Source organism: Dipodomys merriami, unplaced genomic scaffold, assembly GCF_024711535.1.
Source record: "Dipodomys merriami isolate MVZ:Mamm:240054 unplaced genomic scaffold, mDipMer1.0.p SCAF_307, whole genome shotgun sequence".
NCBI classification, from domain to species: Eukaryota; Metazoa; Chordata; class Mammalia; order Rodentia; family Heteromyidae; genus Dipodomys; species Dipodomys merriami.
Window position 1 is genome coordinate 1 of NW_027204571.1, and position 20,049 is coordinate 20,049.

The 20,049-nt window shown below is 51.9% G+C and overlaps 1 protein-coding gene across 4 annotated transcripts in view; it reads right to left on the reverse strand.

Annotated features, from left to right (window-relative positions):
* Window positions 1-1,809: 1,809 nt before the first annotated feature.
* LOC138840908 (acyl-CoA dehydrogenase family member 10-like) overlaps window positions 1,810-20,049 on the reverse strand; it is a 32,491-nt gene continuing 14,251 nt past the window's right edge. For 2 of the 4 annotated variants that reach the window (XM_070041307.1, XM_070041308.1), the window contains exons 8-22: window positions 18,531-18,672; window positions 16,506-16,574; window positions 15,916-16,097; window positions 15,102-15,252; window positions 14,221-14,366; window positions 12,410-12,583; window positions 10,742-11,142; window positions 9,832-9,972; window positions 8,626-8,763; window positions 8,438-8,528; window positions 7,233-7,391; window positions 6,420-6,592; window positions 3,836-3,979; window positions 2,893-2,970; window positions 1,810-2,438 (exon numbers count right to left, since the gene is read on the reverse strand). In XM_070041307.1, coding sequence (XP_069897408.1) covers window positions 2,298-2,438; window positions 2,893-2,970; window positions 3,836-3,979; window positions 6,420-6,592; window positions 7,233-7,391; window positions 8,438-8,528; window positions 8,626-8,763; window positions 9,832-9,972; window positions 10,742-11,142; window positions 12,410-12,583; window positions 14,221-14,366; window positions 15,102-15,252; window positions 15,916-16,097; window positions 16,506-16,574; window positions 18,531-18,672 — 2,330 coding nt within the window. In that variant the 3' untranslated portion in view covers window positions 1,810-2,297. The remainder of the gene's footprint in view (window positions 2,439-2,892; window positions 2,971-3,835; window positions 3,980-6,419; window positions 6,593-7,232; window positions 7,392-8,437; window positions 8,529-8,625; window positions 8,764-9,831; window positions 9,973-10,741; window positions 11,143-12,409; window positions 12,584-14,220; window positions 14,367-15,101; window positions 15,253-15,915; window positions 16,098-16,505; window positions 16,575-18,530; window positions 18,673-20,049) is intronic. The other 2 variants (XM_070041309.1, XM_070041310.1) reach the window with 2 other exon arrangements.

Sequence of the window (20,049 nt, forward strand, 5' to 3'; positions counted from 1 at the left end):
ACGTGGAAGTGAGGGGTTTGCAAATGCGTTTATCTCCTGAACATCCTGAAGTGGCACTGGGGGCGCAAGAAGGCCAGAACAAGGGCGATGGGTGGCAAGGGCAGGGCACAGCAATGAGGTGTCAGAGCCAAGGCCTAGGTGAGGAGCTGAGCTGTGCCAGCAGTGGCTTGTCCAGAGAAGTTCGGGGAAAGGGCCCCCGAAGCTAAGGAGTGGCCTGCATGATCCGGTGAGGCTGGCTGTCCATCAAGTGTTCTGCACAAGCACTGAGCCTCGGGCCGAAGGAGGCCAGCCAGACCTGGTGCTGCTTTGCTTTGCACAGCAAAGCTGATAGCAAATGGCTTGTCCTTGCATTTTTCTAGAGATAGGCTCTGGAATTCCAGTGGCTACACAGTAAAACCCCCCTCTGGATTGTTCTGGAATTATCTCGACGGTATCTGAAACCAGAGCCCAGACCAGAGGTGGCTGCAAGGAAGATGAGGGAGGGGTCAGAGCCCCCCCCCCAAGTCAGCATCCTGGATGGAACTATGGGGGCTCAGGCAGTCCCAGAGTCTCTGAAGGGGTCAACCAAGAGAAAGCCAGCACCCACCCTTGTCTGCACCAGGGTCCTGTGAGAGGAAAAATACTTTCTGATGATGTGCTGTGCCTTTCCCAGCCACTGTGCACCCTGCCCCGCACTGTCGAGGGGAGGGCCAATGAGACTGGGACCAGGTCAGAGTCTCTCTTACTTCTGGATCTCTTGCTCCTATCTTGTGTTTACTTTTTGTTACTTTGTGGGTAGTTCCTTTGGAGCCCTCTGCTGTGATAGGGAACTTCAAACCAACTCTAAATCCCTTTATTCTCAGTCCTGGTAAACTTTGGAGTGTGGATCCTTAAAAAAAAAAAAAAAAACCCAAATCACACCGTATCACACCCACTCTGGGCACTTTGTCATACCAAGTCAATAGCAACCAGCCCCTGGAGATAACTGTCATAAGGAAGCAGCTTTGCCCGTGTTCCCCTACACATCCACTAGAGCAGCCCAGCTCAGGGCTGCGCCCCATGGGTAGTGAGCCGGTGACAGAACTGACAACCCTGAGCAGTGAACTCGTCCCTGGGCCCAGCCATGCTGCAGGCAGCATTCCCAGTGCTGCCCTGGCTCCTCCAGCCCTGAAGCAGGGAACACGAGGGGCAATGGGGTCATACCCAGGGCATACTGTGGCTGCACCAGGTTAAGGAGCATGTAATGTAGGACTGTAACCACTTCCTTTTCCCAAGGTCCCAAGCAGAAACCAGACCCCTGGGCTCCTGCCAGAGTTTACAGGGGGTTCTTCGCCATTGTGCAGGTGTTGTGAACGCAGTTAGTAGAGGTGGGGATTTCACCTCAGCAGTGAGCAGTTTCTCCAGGTGGTGTGGTCACGTGTGCAAAGCGGCACACAAGGACCATGGTCCTGCCTGCTTGTCTGCCTGGAATGTCAGCCCCATCACAAGTGAAGAGATGAGCATCGCGTGGCATTGCTTAGCTCTGCCTGGGACTCCGGGGCACCCATTTCTCTGGGACCTCTGACAGCAGAACGTGGCCTGCTGGCTCCCCTCCCCCGGACAGAGTACACAGCAGGCTGAGGGGCCTCACGCCCAACGCTGCAGTTCCTTTGGTGACATTTCCATGAGCACAGGAGTGTGGAGATAGGCAGTGAGGCGGCAGCAGCAGGGACTCTGGACCTGCCGCAGCAGCAGGGACTCTGGACCTGCCAGGAGTCAAGACACCCACACCCCCCAATATCTCCTGTGTGGGGTCACTGATGCACTAGGGAAGGGCTGGGGAAACAAGTGTGAAGTGGAACTTTTATTTCCAGTGTCAGTGACATAGAAAGTTCCCAAAGCCTACGAGATGTGCTCTGTCCTCGTCCCGAGCCCCCTCCCCAAACAACCCTTTAGGTGCTCTGCGATGTAACACATGAAAGAAGAAAATCAGGTTCACCATTCGGGTTTCACTCTGTGTTCCCAGAGCACCCCCTCGGGCCCCGGCCACCCTCTCCTTCCAGCCTGTTTCCAGAGAGAAAGCAGCATGTTACCCAGTAGGCTCCTCATGTGTCCCCATTCCTGCAGCCAGGGAGAGAGCAGACCTGAGTGTGAGGACCTGCCTACTCTGTTCTGCTCCCCCCACCCGCCTCCCGCCTCTTCCTTCCTGTAGTAGGAGTCTCAGCTTCACAAGGAAATGGCTTCCATGAAGATAGGGAAGGCTGAGTTCACAATGACTGTGGCAGATAGGGGGCGCCATTTGCAGCGAGGTACAGCTGGCAGCAGGGACTCCCACAGGGCTAGGCCCGAGGCTTCAGCTCCATCCTGGCCACGGCAAGCCGGTGCACCTCGTCAGGGCCATCAGCAAAGCGCAGCGCTCGGGCCCAGGCGAAGAACTGAGCCAGCGGGTAGTCACCACTCAGGCCCGCCGCTCCGAAGGCCTGGCAGACAGGGCGGGGGAAGGGGGAGGCCTGGCTGAGCCCTCATCCCAGAGGCCCCGCAAATGACAGCCTGCTCAGCACGGCTGATAGCAGCCACCGTCTTCCCACTGTGTCCCTGGCGACACCTGTGTGACACAGCATGCTCCAGAGATGTGGATGGAGGCACATGTCACCTGGATGCCAGACTCACCAAGCCTACTCTGCAAGACAGCTTCTGCCACCAGGGAAGTCGGGTGACAGGACGGGAGGAAGTGGCCCTGCGCAGGGCGCAGGCTGAGTGAGCTACGGCAGGTCACTGCCCTGCACTGTGCCTGCTTTCTCGTGTTCCTATTGGGGTGAGATGGGCCCCCTGGCAGTGCTCATCTCAAAGAGGAAAAGGAGAGGGGCATGCACGGTGCGTGGGCAGCCAAAGGCCAGGGGGTGACATGTCTACCGTCACTTGGTTGGTGCTCACCTGAATAGCACGGTCAATCACTCGATAGGCCATGGACGGGGCCACCATTTTAATCATGGCAATTTCTAAAGCGGCAGCCTACAAGGAGAGGTCAAGATTAGAAAGGGGGCAGAGTGCTTGGAAGAACAATGCATTTCACCAGAAGTAAAAAATTAAAACACCCCCACCACAGCCCACCCCCAGGCAGAGCCCCGAGTGCGGGCTGTGCTGTCAGGGAATTCACATTGCTGGACGTGGAGAGGAATGGCTGGTGCTGTGTTCCAGCTCACAGCGGGCTGGGGCTGAAGAGGTTGCTCGCAGGCACAAGGCAGAGTTTGAGCCCCAGCAACATACAAACAAGAATAGCAGCAGCAACAGCAGCTCCATTTTCAAGCAACAGAGGACTGAGCACAGGCGGATCCAGGAAAAGCTTAAGCCACATAGCTGTCCAGGCGGAGGGCACTGGAGTGAGGTGCCTGAAAGCCTCCAGTGTATGAGCGCTTGTGTCAAAGAACCCACAACTGAGTCTGGGCTGGCTCCCCAAGACAGAGGCTCTTGGCAGGGGATGGAGCCCACCCCCCAGAAAAGCTGGACAAGGCGCTAGGCAATGGTGGCTGTTACAAAAGAGCTTTGACCTAGTGAGTATTGTCACCCTTTGAAATGAACCTCTCTGTTGGCAATTCTGTGTTCGGGCCAGGGCTGGTAGTCCTTCTCCTTGGCTCACTTGTCTGGTCTGACTCCTGCACCAAAGCCTTGGGAGACCAGGGCTGCACAGTTCTGTGAGACTCAAGTTCAAGTCCAGCCAGTCAGTAAAACTGCAAGCTCAGTCTTTCGTTGAGCCTTTCTCTGCCCTTGAATAGCAGAGATGAGTAGCCACCAATGACAAAAAGCCTAGTTTTCTCCATGTTTGCTGAGGAGGAGAGGACAGATTTCCATGCTGCCAGCTCAGCCCTCGGCCTCCCACCTTATTTCCTGCCACGTCCATGAGGTGGGCAGTTTTCAGCACCAGCAGCCTTGCCTGCTCGATCTCCACACGGGACTGGGCAATATCTGCCAGGATTGTGCCCTGTTCCACCAGGGGCTTCCCGAAGGCCACGCGGGACTTCACCTGCGGATACCAGAGACACAGGGCTGCTGTGGGGGGCGGGGGGCAGGGCTGAGGAGGCAGTGACCCGCGGGGTGGACTGGAGGACAGGAGCATGCCGCGCTTTCTGCCCACTCGCCAGCCATGGGCACTTGTGGGAGAGCTGAGTGCTGTTGAGCACAGTCCTGTGATGACAGGGCACATGACTCCCAGGAACTGTTTACTGAGCGTACACAGCAAGAGGGATGGGCAGCTCTAGCCCAAGGCTGCTTCCCTTTAAGCTGGCAGATAGGGAATGACTGTGGAAGCCCCACATGATACAGGAGTCGAGCGCCCCCTGCTGACCACAGCCAGCCTCGCACCCCCCAACCCAGAGCACCACCAGCAGCAAGGCGGGGAAGTCAAGGCTGCCCCATTTGCACTGAGGATTTTAAAGTCTGCAGGCCAAAAGACATCAGAAAGGGTTAGAAGCATTCTGTGCGTGTGTATGTGAGTGTGTGTGTAACTTAATTTTTTACACAATTTAGTAACAAAAAACTATCATCAGTTTTCAGACAAAAAATAAAAGTACCGCCGGGCGCTGGTGGTTCACGCCTGTAATCCTAGCTACTCAGGAGGCTGGGATCTGAGGATCACGGTTCAAAGCCAGCCCGGGCAGGAGAGACCGTGAGACTCCTATCTCCAATAAACCACCAGAAAACCGGAAGTGGCGCTGTAGCTCAAGTGGTAGAGCGCTCGCCTTGAGCTGAAGAGCTGAGGGACAGCGCCCAGGCCGAGTTCAAGCCCCATGACCGACCAAAAAAAAAAAAAAAAATTACCTACTGTCCCACCATCTAATCACCCATATTTAACAGTTGGTAGCTGTCAGATCAGGGCATGGAGACACATGTTTGTAGTCCCAGCTACTTGGGAAAAAACTCAGGCAGGAGACACTTGAGCCTAGGAGTTCAAGGCTAGTCTGGACAACACAGCAAAGGTCCATGGCAAAAAAAAAAAACTAAAGCCATATGTTTGTGGCTGTCCTAGACTTATCTACTCACATTTTATTTGGCAAAAAAAATGAAGTCAGGGCTGGGAAGGTGGCTCAATGGTAGAGCGCTTGCCTTGCATGCCTGAGGCCCTGGGTTCGATTCCTCAGCACCACATAAGCAAAAAGAAAAAAGCCGGAAGTGGTGCTGTGGCTTAAGTGGTAGAGCGCTAGCCTTGAGCTGAAGAGCTGAGGATAGCACCCAGGCCCAAAGTTCAGGCCCCATGACCAGACCAAAAAAAAAAAAAAATGAAGTCATACTCTATATATTGCTTTTTAAGTACTTTTCTTTTCCACTTAAGAAAATACAGTGAATAGCTATGTTAAGTAGATCGCTACAATATCTCTTTTTAGATTTTAGTCTGTTACATCATGGTTTACCTGATCCATCATCCACTGTTAGCCTTGCAAGACTATACCACACATTTTGCTGTAAGGACCAGTACTGCGCTAGACTCCTGGCGGCAAGTCTTTTGTAGATTTTAGCTCTGCCCATGCACCCGCTGAGTAGAGTTGCCATGTGAATGCCAGCTGCTTTCTGAGGACTTCAGACACCTACAGTCAAACTCGGCCAGTCTGAGTTGTAATATAATAAGGGGTACAGTGATCTGTGTTTTCCAAGAACTGTTCTGTCTCAAGCAAAAGGATGTATATCACAGTTCTGCTCTGGAACCCAAGTGCATGTGATGGCTCCTGTTCTCTGCAGAGCACTTCTTGTTAGATACTTGTTTTTGTGTCAAGGTTTGCTTCATGTTTGTGGAATCAATAGCAGTGATGGAACTCTTATCCTTAGCAATAACTCTCCTTTGCATAGACTTCCAACCTCTGAGGGGCCCACAGCACATTACGTTTTTGGAACATGCTGGAAGTAGGAGGGCAATCCAGGGCCAGATGCTGGAATCCAGATGCAGGGTAAAGAAGCAAGCAAGATGGGTTTACCCTGGCATCTGGGTTTTGATGGTTTGCCAGTAGTGTGGTTTGACTCAGGGTCTTGCACTTGCCTTAGCTAGCATTCTACCATTTGATCCATGCCTTTGGCCTATAACTATGCTGGTTACTCGGGAGATGGATTCTCACAGACGTTTTGCCTTCGGCTAACACTGAACCTCGATCCTCCAGACCTCAGTCTCCTGAGTAGCTAGGATTATAGGTGTGAGCCACTGGCACCCAGTTTGGCATCAGTTTCAGCCATGTACCAGGAGGAGTACAAATGGCTCTGAGCAGGCTGTGACTCTTTGGGGCTGAGAACCTCTCCATCAGCTGCCACAGAGCCTGGCTTTCCCTCTCTGGTCGCCTGGACAGAGTGGGGCCTTTCTGCTCTGAGTGGCAAAGCAGCAGATGCAGAGCCAAGCTGAGGACCCAGCTGCTGGGAAGCACATCATCAACTGGCTCCACTGGTTAGTCTGCTCTCAGAAAAGACGGGCAAGGGGTACTCACGCGGGCTTTCATGAGAGCCAGGGCCCTCTCTGAGAACCCGATCAGCCTCATGCAGTGATGGATCCGGCCAGGCCCCAGCCTGCCCTGGGCGATCTCAAAGCCACGGCCAGGGCCCAGGACTATGTTCTCCTTGGGCACACGCACACGCTCAAATAGGACTTCACCATGGCCACCTGAAAGACCAAACACACCACCATGAGCCGCGGTCCATCCTGGTTCCCTTCACTGTGTTTCTTCCTAGCCTCGACCCAGGTGCTCAGCTGGCAACATTCCTGCTAGGGGCGGGGGCAGGGGAGCCACAAGGAACCATTAAAGATGATGGATTCACTGATTTATGGTGACCCGTTTGCGCATTTGGCCACTTCTCCATGCAAACATAATGAAGGCACCTGAGGCTGAAACTTCGTAGTTATGTGCTCGCCACTGTAATGACCCTGCGACACCACCTCTCACACTGTGGGGGGAGCTGATGGGGGCTGCCGCCTCCCTGTAGATTGCAGTGCATGCTGGAACCTGGCCAGGAGGGCGGCCCTGCCTTGCCCTGCCCTGCCCTGCCCTGCCCAGCTTCCTTATGTCAGACTCATGTTCCTCCTCTCACTTTCCAAGAGGCAATGCATGCAAATACCATGCAAGTACATCTGAAATCTGATCCATGGTTGGTATTCACTATGGAAATACAATGCAGAACAACATGGTACTCCCAATACCATCAGACCCGTACCTTAGGCAGGTCCTGAATTTGAGCAAGGGCCGCCAAAGTTGTTCCCCAGCATCAGACCCACACTTGGGGTGACCGGCCCTGAGAGGTCTAACCTGGAGCATCATCGAGCCCATACACTGTCAGAGGCCGGATGACCTGTATCCCGGGGGTATCCATGGGAACCAAAAGCACGGACTGCTGCTGGTGCCTAGGAGCCTGCGGGTCTGTTTTCCCCATAAACACACAGAGTTGGCAGCGAGGATCCAGGATGCCTGCCAGGAGAGGAGAAACAGGCCCTGTCAGCTGACGCCAGGGCCATCAAGGCAAGACAAGCTCTGTAAGACGTCAGGGATGAGCGAGTGTGCAGAAACTGGACCACAGGTGAGCTAACGGGATGGGAGCATGGCTCATATGGCAAGAGCACCAGGCAAAGCTCTGGGTTCAGTCCCAGTACTGAGGGAAAACAAAACAAAACAAAACTGGGTTTGTCCCAGTGAGGCATGAATCCAGCATAACAAGATTATAAAACAGCATCGTCACACTGGATTTGAAATAATCACCACAGATACTATTAGTTTTGCTCTCCGCGCTTTGCTGTTCCCATAGTGTAAACAATGGCACTGGCATAGGCCTGGGGCCGGGCAGAACTTGACCTCTGGGTTCCCACTGGCCACCCAGAAACTGGTCACTCTCAGAGTCCTACTTTAGGTGATAATCTCTGCCTTCTGTAGAAACGGGGGAGGGGGTCAGTGAGACAGTTGAGAATGTTTGTGGGGGGCCTGGGAGAGGCGACACCCCAGGGAGGGGCCAGGCTCTTAACCCTTTTGATATAACACGCCTGAGCTAAAAGCAGGGGACCATCACAGAGGGGACAGATCAGAGTCACATGTGGGGCAGATGGTGACAGGTGGGTTATACCTTGTCCCCACGACACAGCATGTGAGAGCAGTGTACCCCATGTGGCACTCCTGCTGAGAGCAGAGGCGGGCTCTCCCTGTTTAGATTTGTGAGTGTGTGTGGTGAGGGGGTGTTGGCAGGTATCGGGGTTTGAGCTCAGGGCCTTGCGCTCTCATTCAGCATGTTTCTAGTTAGTTGGAGATGGAATCCTACAGATTGTTTTTTTTTTCAGACTGGCTTCAAACCCTGATCCTCCCTCCAAATCTCAGCCTCCTGAGTAACTAGGATTACAGGCTTAGCACCTGACTCAATACCTTTTTAGTGTCACCTAAGAGAGAGCTGCCTGGCCTACCAGGCCTCAGGAAGCGTGCTCGCTGATACCCATTGTCATGTATTTGAAAGCTGATTCTAGGCCATATACCTGAGATCCACCACTTGCGACCGTTTATGACATAGACACCATCCTCCTCTCGGATGGAAGCCTCAATGTTGGTGGCATCTGACGAGGCCACCTGCGTGGAAGCACGTTTCAGTTAGCGCCGCCACTGTCCCTGCCTCTGTGCAGAGACTAGGCGGGCCCAGCAAGGCAGGATGGCCCAAGGGAGGTACCTGGGGCTCCGTCATGGCAAAGCAGGAGCGCACCCTGCCCTCCAGCAGAGGGATCAACCAGCGGGCCTTCTGCTCCTCGGTGCCATAGCGCACCAGCAGCTCCATGTTTCCCGTGTCTGGCGCAGAGCAGTTGAACATCTGCCAAGGACAAAGAGTGCAGCAGAGACCCCCACAGCCACGTTCAAACTCCCGCTGAGGACTCGTGGAAGTACTCCTCCTCTCCCTCTATGAAAATGCTCATGCCGGGCACTGGTGGCTCACGCCTGTAATCCTAGCTACTCAGGAGGCTGAGATCTGAGGATCACGGTTCAAAGCCAGCCCGGGCAGGAGAGACCGTGAGACTCCTATCTCCAATAAATCACCAGAAAACCGGAAATGGCGCTGTAGCTCAAGTGGTAGAGCGTTCGCCTTGAGCTGAAGAGCTGAGGGACAGCGCCCAGGCCCAGAGTTCAAGCCCCACGACCGACATAAAAAAAGAAAAAGAAAGAAAATGCTCATATATGCCCTGTGTGTGTGTGTGTGTGTGTGTGTGTGTGTGTGTGTGTGTGTGTGTTTGTGTGTGTGTGTGTGTCTGTGTGTGTGTGTGTGTGTCTGTGTGTGGTAGTAGTAGTAGTAGTAGGGCTTAAACTCAGGGTCTGGGCATTGTCCCTGAACTTTTTCTATCAAGCTGGGTGCTCGAAGAGTGGCTGGGTGCTCTTCTGGTGGCTAAGAGTATCACAGACTTTCCTGCCTGGGCAAGCTTGAACTGGGATCTTCAGATCTCCACCTCCTCAGTAACTAGAATTATAGGCACACATGCATTTTTATTTATTTATATTTGTACCAGTCCTGGGGCTTCAACTCAGGGCCCGCAGCACTGTTTCTGAGCTTCTTTTGCTCAGCCACAGTGCCACTTCCCACCTTTTCCGTGTATGTGGTACTGAGGAATCGAACCCGGGGCTTCATGCAGGCTAGGCAAGCATTCTACCACTAAGCCACATTCCCAGCCCTCACACGTGCATTTTTAAAATGAAATCTCAAATTCTCTGCAGACCCCTCTGTGTGCGCCCGGGCTGGAGTCTCTGCCATCCCTGGGTGACTGCCCTGCTGAGCTGACCGCTGTCCTCCTTTCAGATGAAAAGTTTATGCTCCTGTCAGCTGCCCTGAGTCTGCCTTTCTGGGTGGGGAGCTGCTCTTCTTGAACTGAGCAAGGCATGGCAAGGGTACCTCAGGCGCATACAGAGACATGCCCATGACTTCACACAGATGTGCGTACTCCACATTGGTCAGTCCTGCTCCGTATTTTTGTTCTGGGTCGCTCTCCAAAGGAAGGAAAAGGTTCCAAAGTCCTTCAGCCTTGGCCTTGTCCTGTCACAGAAAAACATGAGCCAGAGTCAAAAAGGATGTCTGATGAGAGATGCAGTAGAGATGCAGTGGTCTCAAGAACAATGACCTGAGTGGCTGCCGCTGGCTGGATAGGTAGATGCAGAAACACAAGAAGCCCCCGGGGAACAGCCGGAGCCAGCCAGCAGTGACAGGCCGTCAGCTGGCCCCCAGGTTTACATATCTGAATTTATTCAGGTATGACCAGAAGTAACCAAAAAAGATTTATACTAGGCATTACTTCTCTCAAGGTGTTTGCTACATGGGTATGTGTGTGTGTGTGTGTGTGTGTGTGTGTGTGTGTGTGTGTGTGTGTGTGTGTGTGTGTGTGTGTGTGTGTGCGTGCGTGCTACATGGGTATTAGTGTGTGTGTGTATGTGTGTGTGCGTGCGCGCGCTACATGGGTATTTGTGTGTGTGTGTGTGTGTGTGTGTGTGTGTGTGTGTGTGTGTGTGTGTGTGTGTGTGTGTGTGTGTGTGTGTGTGTTGGTACTGGGGTTGAAATCAGTGGAAACCACACACACTTTATCGCTTCCATTCTGAAATAGACAGCCCGGCTGGCCTGGCTTTCCAAGCCCACACAGCCTTCCTCTTCCACACCCATCTGTGTGTTTGTGACTACACAGCCAGAACTCAGGATAAAACCGAGAATGGGGAGCCAAGATTAGTTCTGCTCAGCGGGCCTGAGGGCCACAGATGAGCCCTGGAGTAAGGGCCGAGGTCGGCCATGTTACCCGCGGCCAGCTCTTCCTTACCTTGAGGTCTTCTATGAGCGGGGAAGGGCTCCACCTGTCGGCGGAGGCCTGGTGTCGCTGCAGCTCTGGCTCTGCAGGGTACACTTGCTGCTCCATAAACTGCTGCAGCCGGCAATACAGCGTCCTGACCCTGGGGGAGAGGCCCTCTGGAGAGAGGACCAGATCCCCCTTGGTGGCATGAGCTGGCGAAGCTTCTGGAACAGAGCTGTATCTCCTCGTGCCGGTGGGGCTCAGCAGGCCCTGCACTCGGCTCCACACATGGTGGGATCTTGTGAGTGGTTTGGTGACTGGCATCTCTTTGAAAATTCGGAAGCCTTCTTTAGTTGCAAAGTCCCATGCCAAGTTAGACATAAATTCGGCCAGCTTGCCGCTCTGTCCGGCCGTCGCTGAGCTTGCTTGCCCTAAGCAGAACGAGGGACAGCAGCGATTAGAGGCATCTTGGGATGCTGACATGTGCAAAGGTGACCGCCACTACCGCTCATTTCCAGCCATACCACTGTCTTAATCTGCACTTTGCACAGGAAACTGAGGCTCAGGGATGGAAGTGACTTGTTCAAGCTGCCAATGAACGGACAGGGAACTCGAAGTCAAAGGCAGGTCTACCTGCCCTCTGTGCTTCACTTCAGGAAACTGAATTCACCTATGGGTGCGCCAGTGACTCGTGCTGCACCGGCGGGCAAGGAGGCATCCTGTATTGTGCTCAGCCACCTGGCTGGACAACAGTCACGTGATGACAGATGGCTAGGGGCTACTCAGCATTTTGTCTGGATCAGCAAGCAGCACTAGCTGCTCACTTGAGTTGCTCGCCCTATGCTCTCTGAAATGCCTGCACCAAGTCTTTTCAGGAGGACTGTTTTTCCTATTTAAAGAATAATTAAGCTGGCACTAGTGGCTTACAGCTGTCATCCTAGCTACTCAGGGGGCTAAGATCTGAGGATCGAGGTTCAAAGCCAGCCTGGGCAGGAAAGTGAGATTTTTTTTTTTGTCATGAGGCTTGAACTCTGGGCCTGGGTGCTGTCCCTCAGCTCTTCAGCTCAAGGCTAGCACTCTACCACGTGAGCCATAGCGCCACTTCCAGTTTTCTGGTGGTTTATTGGAGAGTCTCACGGACTTTCCTGCCCAGGCTGGCTTTGAACAGCGATCCTCAGATCTTAGCCTCCTGAGTAGCTAGGATTACAGGTGTGAGCCACCAGTGCCTGGTTCCTGAGCTTCTTTTGTTCAAGGGTAACACTACCACGGTGTCACTTCTGGCCTTTTCTGAGTAGTTTATTAGAGATAAAGGACTCATGGGCTTTCCTGCCCAGGCTGGCTTCTGTGATCCTCAGATCTCAGCATCCTGAGTAGCCAGGTGTGAGCCACTGGCACCCAGCTTCTGTGAGACTCTTATCTCTAACCTCTAAAAAGTCAGAATCAGAGCTGTGGCTTAAGTGGTAGAGTGCTATCCTTGAGCAAAAAAGCTCAGAGACACAGCCCAGTCATGACTTCGAGCCCCAGAGCTGATATTTAAAAAAGAAAGAGAGAGAAATATTACCTATTAAGTTTTTATGATGAATGAATAAACTATTATAGAATTCTGGTCAGACCAGTTCCTGCCATACCTCTAGGGTAAGAGGAAGAGCAGTTGAGCACTGTCTTGGCTGAGATTCATCAGAATGGCCACCCCGTTACCTGTGAGCGACCGCTTGTAGACTCCCTGTAGGATTGCCGCCACACGGAAGAAGGAGAAGGCCAGGTAGAAGTTCCAGTTCTCAATGGCAGGGATGCCCATGTGGAGACAGTACATCCTGAAGTACTCCTCTGCGCTGGGGATGCCCAGCTGCCTCACATCCTGGTCACTGAAACCTGCAGTGAAGGAGATGAACCTGGGCCATCAGCCAGTGCCTGCCTTGCCCCAGGGCTGGCGAGGGGCTGAACATGCAGGTTTCGAGAGGCCCTAGAAATTCAGTTCATATCCAGCTCCAGAAGGAAGCTTGTGATGTCAGCAGCTCCTTCTCCCTCCATCAGATGGCCAGGGCTCTAGGCATGGAGCTATGCATCACAAATTGGCTCTGAAAGGTTTCAGACGCAATCAGCAGTAGGGGCTGGGAAGGTGGCTCAGTGATAGAGTGCTTGCCTTGAATGCATGAGGCCCTGGGTTCCATTCCTCAGCACCACATAAGCAGAAAAACCGGAAGTGGCACTGTGGCTCAAGTGGTAGAGTGCTAGCCTTGCGCTGAAGAGCTGAAGGACAGCGCCCAGGCCCAGAGTTCAAGCCCCATGAATGAAAGAAAAAAAAAAATCAGCAGTAAAGGAAGGACTGTGGCCTCAGATTCTACCTGGACCACAGTTCACAGCAAGTAGATATTCTCAACAAGCATTTGAAGATATTTGTTCTTTGGCCAGGTTAACACCAGCACAGGAAGGGCTGGGACTGCAATTCAGTGGTAGAACACTTGACTAGCACGTGGCCTTGGGTTCCATTCCCAGCAAAACACACACACGCACACACACACAGAGGCATTGGAAGAGCACCCCATCAAATTATGCAAAAAATAATTAAAATAAATTAAAAATTCCACTGATGCCAGTCTCAGCAGCCAGTGCCTCTAATCTTAGATACTCAGTAGGCTCAGATGTGATCATTCAGAATCAGCCTAGACAGATAAATCCTGGAGATTCTTATTCCAATTAGCCAGGGAAAATGTCAGAATTGGAGGCATGGCTTACCACTTGAACCAAAGGGTCACTTCTGGTTTTCTAGTGGTTAAATGGACATAAAGAGTCTCATAGGGGCTGGGAGCTGGTGGCTCACGCCTGTAATCCTAGCTACTCAGAAGGCTGAGATCTGAGGATCTCAGTTCAAAGCCAGCCTGGGCAGGAAAGTCTGTGAAACTCTTATCTCCAATAAACCACCAGAAAACTGGAAGTGGCGCTATGGCTCAAGTGGTAGAGTGCTCGCCTTGAGCTGAAGAGCTGAGGGACAGCGCCTAGGCCCAGAGTTCAAGCCCCATGACCGACAAAAAAAAAAAAAAAAAAAAAAAAGAGAGAGAGAGACTCGTAGGAAACTTGCTGCCCAGGTTGGCTTCAAACCATCATTCTCAGATCTCAGCCTCCTGGGTAGCTAGGATTACAGGCATGAGCCACCAGCACCCAGCTGAAGTTTCTTTATTTTTGGCAATACTGGGGTTTGAACTCAGGGCCTTGAGTTAGGTAGTCAGGCACCTTATCACTGAGCTACACTTTTATCCCTAATATTGTATTTTTAATTTAAAAATCAAGTAGAAATTAGCCATGTGTGAGCATGTGCAGGAGGGCTTTAGGCAGGCACACTGATCCCCTGCCATGCCTCGTACACCCACTCACCCCAACAGTGACAGGACACATTACATGATTTCTACATCCAGCCCAGGACTGTGTGGTCATACCTAGTCCAGTCACCCCTCGGCCAGACTAGCTCCCAGTGCTGGGCTGGCTGGCTCCCCAGGCGGGGCCATTCTTACCTCTCAGCAGTGGGAAACTGGACGGCAGGTAGTGAGCCAGGCAGCTGTACGCGACATCTGAGAGGGGGTCACCTAAGGTGGAAAGTTCCCAGTCCAGGACAGCAAGCACTTCTGGCTTTTCTGGGTGAAACAGCAGGTTGTCGAGCCTGAAAAGCCACATAGGAATGAGATGGATGGCTCTGGGGACTCTGCCCGAAGGTATGCTCTGTACCAGCACGGTCCACTCCTTCTTCCAAGCACCCTCCCTACCCCGCTTGCCCTGGTTGTGCTGGGAATGTGGACTGCGGGGTCACCTGTTCTGACTTCCCACTGTACTCAGCCAATCAGAAGCACTGGCGGGAGATTGCCTGACCAGTTATTTGCCGAGCTTCCTTTTGGCAGAGGGCGGAGGGTGGCAGAATTCCTCTACTGTGGACCACAACGCTGGCCAGGCAGCCCGTTCCCCACAGCTACCTTCCAATGACTCGAAAGCAGAGGTGCAAAGTCCTTGATGGTCATGCCACAAAAATTCCAGCCTAACGCCTCGCCTCTTGAGGCCCCTAACAAATACACGGTAAGGAGCAGGGATGCAGGGGGACTCCTAGGTCTAGGTTGGGTCTGGAAAGGTGACAAGGCTTCCTTCAAAGCCATGAGCCACCAGCCAAAAAGCCCAGGAGACACTGTCTACAGGTGCTTCTAGTGGTTACAACTTGGGGGTGGGGAGAAGCCACCATGGAGAGCAGCTCCCCCCAAATGCCTTAGGGTCAAGGCTGACAAAGCATGAGGTAAGAGGAATAATTCCTCCTGTCAAATGGACCATGGCCCATGGTTTGATTTCCCTCTTCAAGGGCCCTGCCCATCATCTTTCCCATCTAGTACTCCACTCCCCGACATGTGCCCACCTGAAGTCCCCATGCACCACCGTGGTCCTCTGTTCCTGGGGGAGGTGGAGCGGCAGCCACTGGATGAGCCTCTCCATGGCGGGGATGGTGCTGGTTTCCGCGGCTCGGTACTGCTTGGTCCAGGTTTGCACCTGGCGGGGAAGATAGTCCCCTGTGGGGACCACAGTTAGAACCTGTGGTGCCAGCAACCTACAAAGGCTTTGAAAACTAGCCAGGGTGGTGAAACCCTCAGAAACACTGGAGTGTTATGTCAGTGTCTGCCTTGTTTGGTTCTGTATGCTCCACGTGGCCTTCCTAGTGAACCCCGGCCATCTTGCATACCTTGTAAGCTTCCTAATAGCCTAGAGTCAGTCCCTTTTGTCCAAACAACAATGGCCAACTAAGAGCATGAACTCTGCAGCCAGACAAGCAGACATATGACTTAACCCTTCTGTGCCTTATCTTTCTCATCCATGAAATGATTCTCCTAAGTTTCTGGGATGATAAAGTATGTAAAGCCTTGGGTACCAGCTACTCAGGAGGCTGAGCCAAAATGGTCAAAGCCAGCCTAGAAAACAGTGAGGCTCTGTCTGGGAGGGATGGAGGGACACAGGGAGAGAGGGGCGAAGGAAGGGAGGAAGGAAATGGGTAGCAGAATGAGAAACACCTAAAACTCACATGCATTAATTTTATAAAAAGTGGATGGATGGATTGGAGGTGTGGCTCAAGTGATAGAGCATCAGTTACGAGTGAAAAAGCCGAGCAAGAGTGCAAGGCCTCAGTTCAAGGCTACCATCCAGACCCTAACTGCAGAGGCCCAGCAGCTTCTGCTCACCTTGTTTCCCATAGCCTTCTAGCCCTGTGGCCTTCAGGTCCACACTGTGAATTGTGCACAGAGCTTTGTTCATGGCGGTGTAGATGGCTCGTCTATGGCTTGGGTCCAAGCCTGGCAGGGAGGGGTCTTTGTAGATGAGACCTGGGCAGTATTCCATCAAATAGAAGGGTGTGCCTACAACACTGGGGGGCAGGGGAGACACAGAGGTGTTCAGGGGCCAAGTGTAGGCATGGTGCCCGGGAAGAGCTCACCCTGGCCATACTAGACATTTCCTGGTCCCTCTACACATAAGTACAGGGCGTTTAGAGTCTGAGACTCTTACCTCCAGGTAACTGGCAAAAGACTGAAAGTAGAAGAGTGATACAAGTGACAGGGCCAGTCTTGAGTGCAAAAATCTAAGGGATAGCACCTAAGTGCTAGCCCCAGTACTGGTGCATGCGCACACGTGCATGAGGGAAGTGGCTATAGAGTCTTTTCTCTCCCACCCAAATTGTATTTGCTTTATCTCTACCAAAATGGCACTTGAGCCAGTGAAGGGGCTTTTCTCTTCTTCACTTGGATACACAGTCGCTGAACCATGTGAACCTTACCTCAAATCTTCACAGAGGTCCAGAACAGTGGGGACAGGCACGCCAGCGTTTGCCAGGGCTCTCATTATTCTGCCAGAGCAAAGAAAAATGAGCCTTGCGGGGGAAACACTGATGAGCCTCTGCAGATTGCTTTTCTGATTTACAACACAGTCCGCTGGAGCTGGGCTGTAACCTAGTGGTATGGTGCTTGAGCTGCATCAGGAGGCCCTTAGTTGGATCCCCAACAACAACAACAACAACAACACACACACACACACACATACACACACAAGGGACGTGCAAAGACTAAGATGAAATTCTAAAAAATATTCAAGGGACCCAAAAGTAGGTAAGAAAAACACAAAACAAGAAAATACTTAAATCAAATATATCAGCAATTACATTAAATTTAATAGCTTAATTGTCAGGCTGGATAGAAATATGACCTAACTATATGAGGTCTACAAAAGGAATACTTTAAAAAATATAGCGTGGGACCCATGGCTCATGCCAGTAATCCTAGCTCAGGAGGCTGAGATCTGAGGATCAGGACCACAGTTCAAAGCCAGCCGAGGCAGGAAAGTTTGTGAGACTCTTATCTCCATTTAACCACCAGAAAACCAGAAGTGGCATTGTAGCTCAAGTGGCAGAGCACTAGTCTTGAACAAAAGAGCTCAGAGACAATACCCAGACCCTGGGTTCAAGCTCCCCAACCAACAAAAAATAAAATTAAATTTAAAAGACTTCTCAGAAAAAGCCAGTATTGGAGCTGTAGCTCAAGTGGTAGAACACTATTAACCTTGAGCAACAGAAGCTCAGAGTCAGCAAACAGGCCCTGAGTTCAAGCCCTAGGGTTGGAAAAAGAAAAACAAAACAGTATAGAACAAATCACCAGGGCTGGGAAGGTGGCTCAGTGGTAGAGTGCTTGCCTTGCAAGCATGAGGTCCTGGGTTCGATTCCTCAGCACCACATAAGCAGAAAAAGCTGGAAGTGGGGCTGAGGCTCAAGTGGCAGAGTGCTAGCCTTGAGCTGAAGAGCTGAGGGACAGTGCCCAGGCCCAAAGTTCAGGCCCTACAACTGACCAAAAAAAAAAAAAAAAAAAAAAAAGAACAAATCACCATAGATAGGCTGAAAATAAAAAGATGGAAAGGAGTACCATGCAACTGAAAAGTCTAATAAGTGAGAGCAATTATCAGAGACAAAGAGGACATTACAAACAAGACATTATAATAGCAAACACATATGTGCATAATAATACAGCTTCAAAATACATAAAAATGATCACAACTGAGGAGAAACATCCCTCTCAGTAGCCATAGAACCAAAGTTAGATTTATGTAAAGACATAGAGCTGAACAAAGCTATCAACAGCTGACTAGACTGACATTTGTAGAATATTCAAGGTATTATTTTTTTAGGTTTTTTTTTTTTGGACAGTCCTGGGGCTTGAACTCAGGGCCTGGGCACTGATCCTGAGCTTCTTTTGCTTAAGTCTAACACTCTACCACTTGAGCCACAGCACCACTTTGGGCTTTTTCTGTTTACGTAGTACTGAGGAATTAAACCCAGGACTTTATGCATGCTATGCAAGCATTCTACCACTAAGCCACCTTTCCAGTCTCAATCCTCAGATCTCAGCCTCCTGAATAGCTCGGATTACAGGCATGAGCCACTGGTGCCCAGCTTGCATGTTATTTTTGAGGTAAGGTCTTACTTTGTGCCGGGGCCAGCCTGGAATGTGGTCCTCCTGTTTATGCTTTGCTGGGTTGCTGGGGATGACAGGTGTGCAGCACTGTGCCCAGCCATTTGAAATAACAGGTGCACCACCTCATCCAGAGCTATTGGTTGAGATGGAGTCTTTTCGCTCAAGCTGGCTTCAAACCACAATCCACTGATCTATGCCTTTTACGTAGCTGGGATTACAGGCTTGAGCTGTGCTTCCTGGCTACAATGCAGATTTATACACTACTACGTGGCACCTTCACAGAAACTGACCTATGGTCTCAGGGCTGCACACTCTTACCCGCCCCCCGCCCCACAACTTACCTGAACTCCCTCTCCACTGCATGGGCAGACGGAAGGAGAGCCCCTGGAGGCTTCTTCCTCAGAACCAGCTGGTGGTCAGCCCACTTGATGTAGTAAGTTGGATTTGACTGTCCGTGATCAAACTGCAGGAGTTCTAGAGGACCTGCAAGTTTCCAAACAATACTCAGAGCACAGCCAGAGCCAGATGTGGACAGATGCCCCTTCTTCCCTGACTTCTGCCTTTGGAGTACAGAACATCATCTTTGAAGCAGTGCAGAAAAAAAAAAACCCAGAAACCTCCTCCTTGGGTAAGGCAACTGAGCCCCAGCCACACCCTGTTGGCGTGGGACAAAGTCAGAGGTCACCACAGCATGGCAAAGACCACTTCCTTTGTACCTGGTCATTTTCCCATGCTGCCTGGTATTCCGCACAGTCCCCCTGGCCGGCTCCTGCCCCGTGAACTACAGCACACACATGACAACCCAGCTGGCCACAAGGATGGAAAGTGCCCTGGTGTGTCCCTCACCCCACTCAACCAAACCGTGCCCAACACCAATGTGTCAGCTACACGTTGTGTCTTCAGCGCCAGCCAAAGTTCCAGGACTGTGGCCTGCTTGCCAGCTCCTGGCGGAAGTGGACCTCACCCACACTTGGCCTCATGACAACACCGAGCCTTACATAGATTCCTGTCAGAGAGAGCAGGCTGGAAACAGCCAGCGTGGTCCCCACAAGAACCAAAGGAGCACCACGGCTGTAATCGCCGGGAGACGTCCCAGCGTGGATCTCTTGTAAGGACCAAGCAGAGTTGAGTAGCAGGTGGGAACCTCTGCCCAGCATCGGTACACCACTTGTCTGAGCTGAAGTGTAAAGAAGGAGTCCAGACAAAGTGGCACCAGCTTGTTGTTTTTTTTTTTTTTTTTTAAATCATGCAACTTAGAACTCACCTCCACCAAACCAGCTGTCGCGTCAAAAACTGACAAACTGGGCTGGGAAGATGGCTCAGTGGTAGAGCGCCCTGGCTTCGATTCCTCAGCACCACATAAGCAAAAAGAAAAAAGCCAGAAGTGGCGCTGTGGCTCAAGTGGTAGAGCGCTAGCCTTGAGCTGAAGAGCTGAGGGACAGCGCCCAGGCCCAGAGTTCAGGCCCCATGACCGGACCCCAAAAAAAAACAAAAAAAAACTGACAAACTCCCAACTACCCCTGAGCACAAACAGTAGTCCCCCAAGTTCCTTCCTCCTCTAGGGCAGTTTGCAGGACAGTGCTGCTGAGCCACAGTGTACTGTTGTGATCCCAAAGCAAGGCGCTTGTAAGCCGGGTACGGTAATCCTAGCGACTTAAGAGCTGAAATCTCAGGATCACAGTTCAAAGCCAGCATAGGCTGGAAATGGAGCTGTTGCTCAAGTGATAGAAGACCAGCCTTGAGTGAAAAAGCTAAAGGATGATGCCCAGGCCCTGAAATCAAGCCCTAGTATGGAAGGAAGGAAGGAGGGAGGGAGGGAGGGAAGCAAGGAAGGAAGGAAGAGAAAGGGAGAAAGAAAAA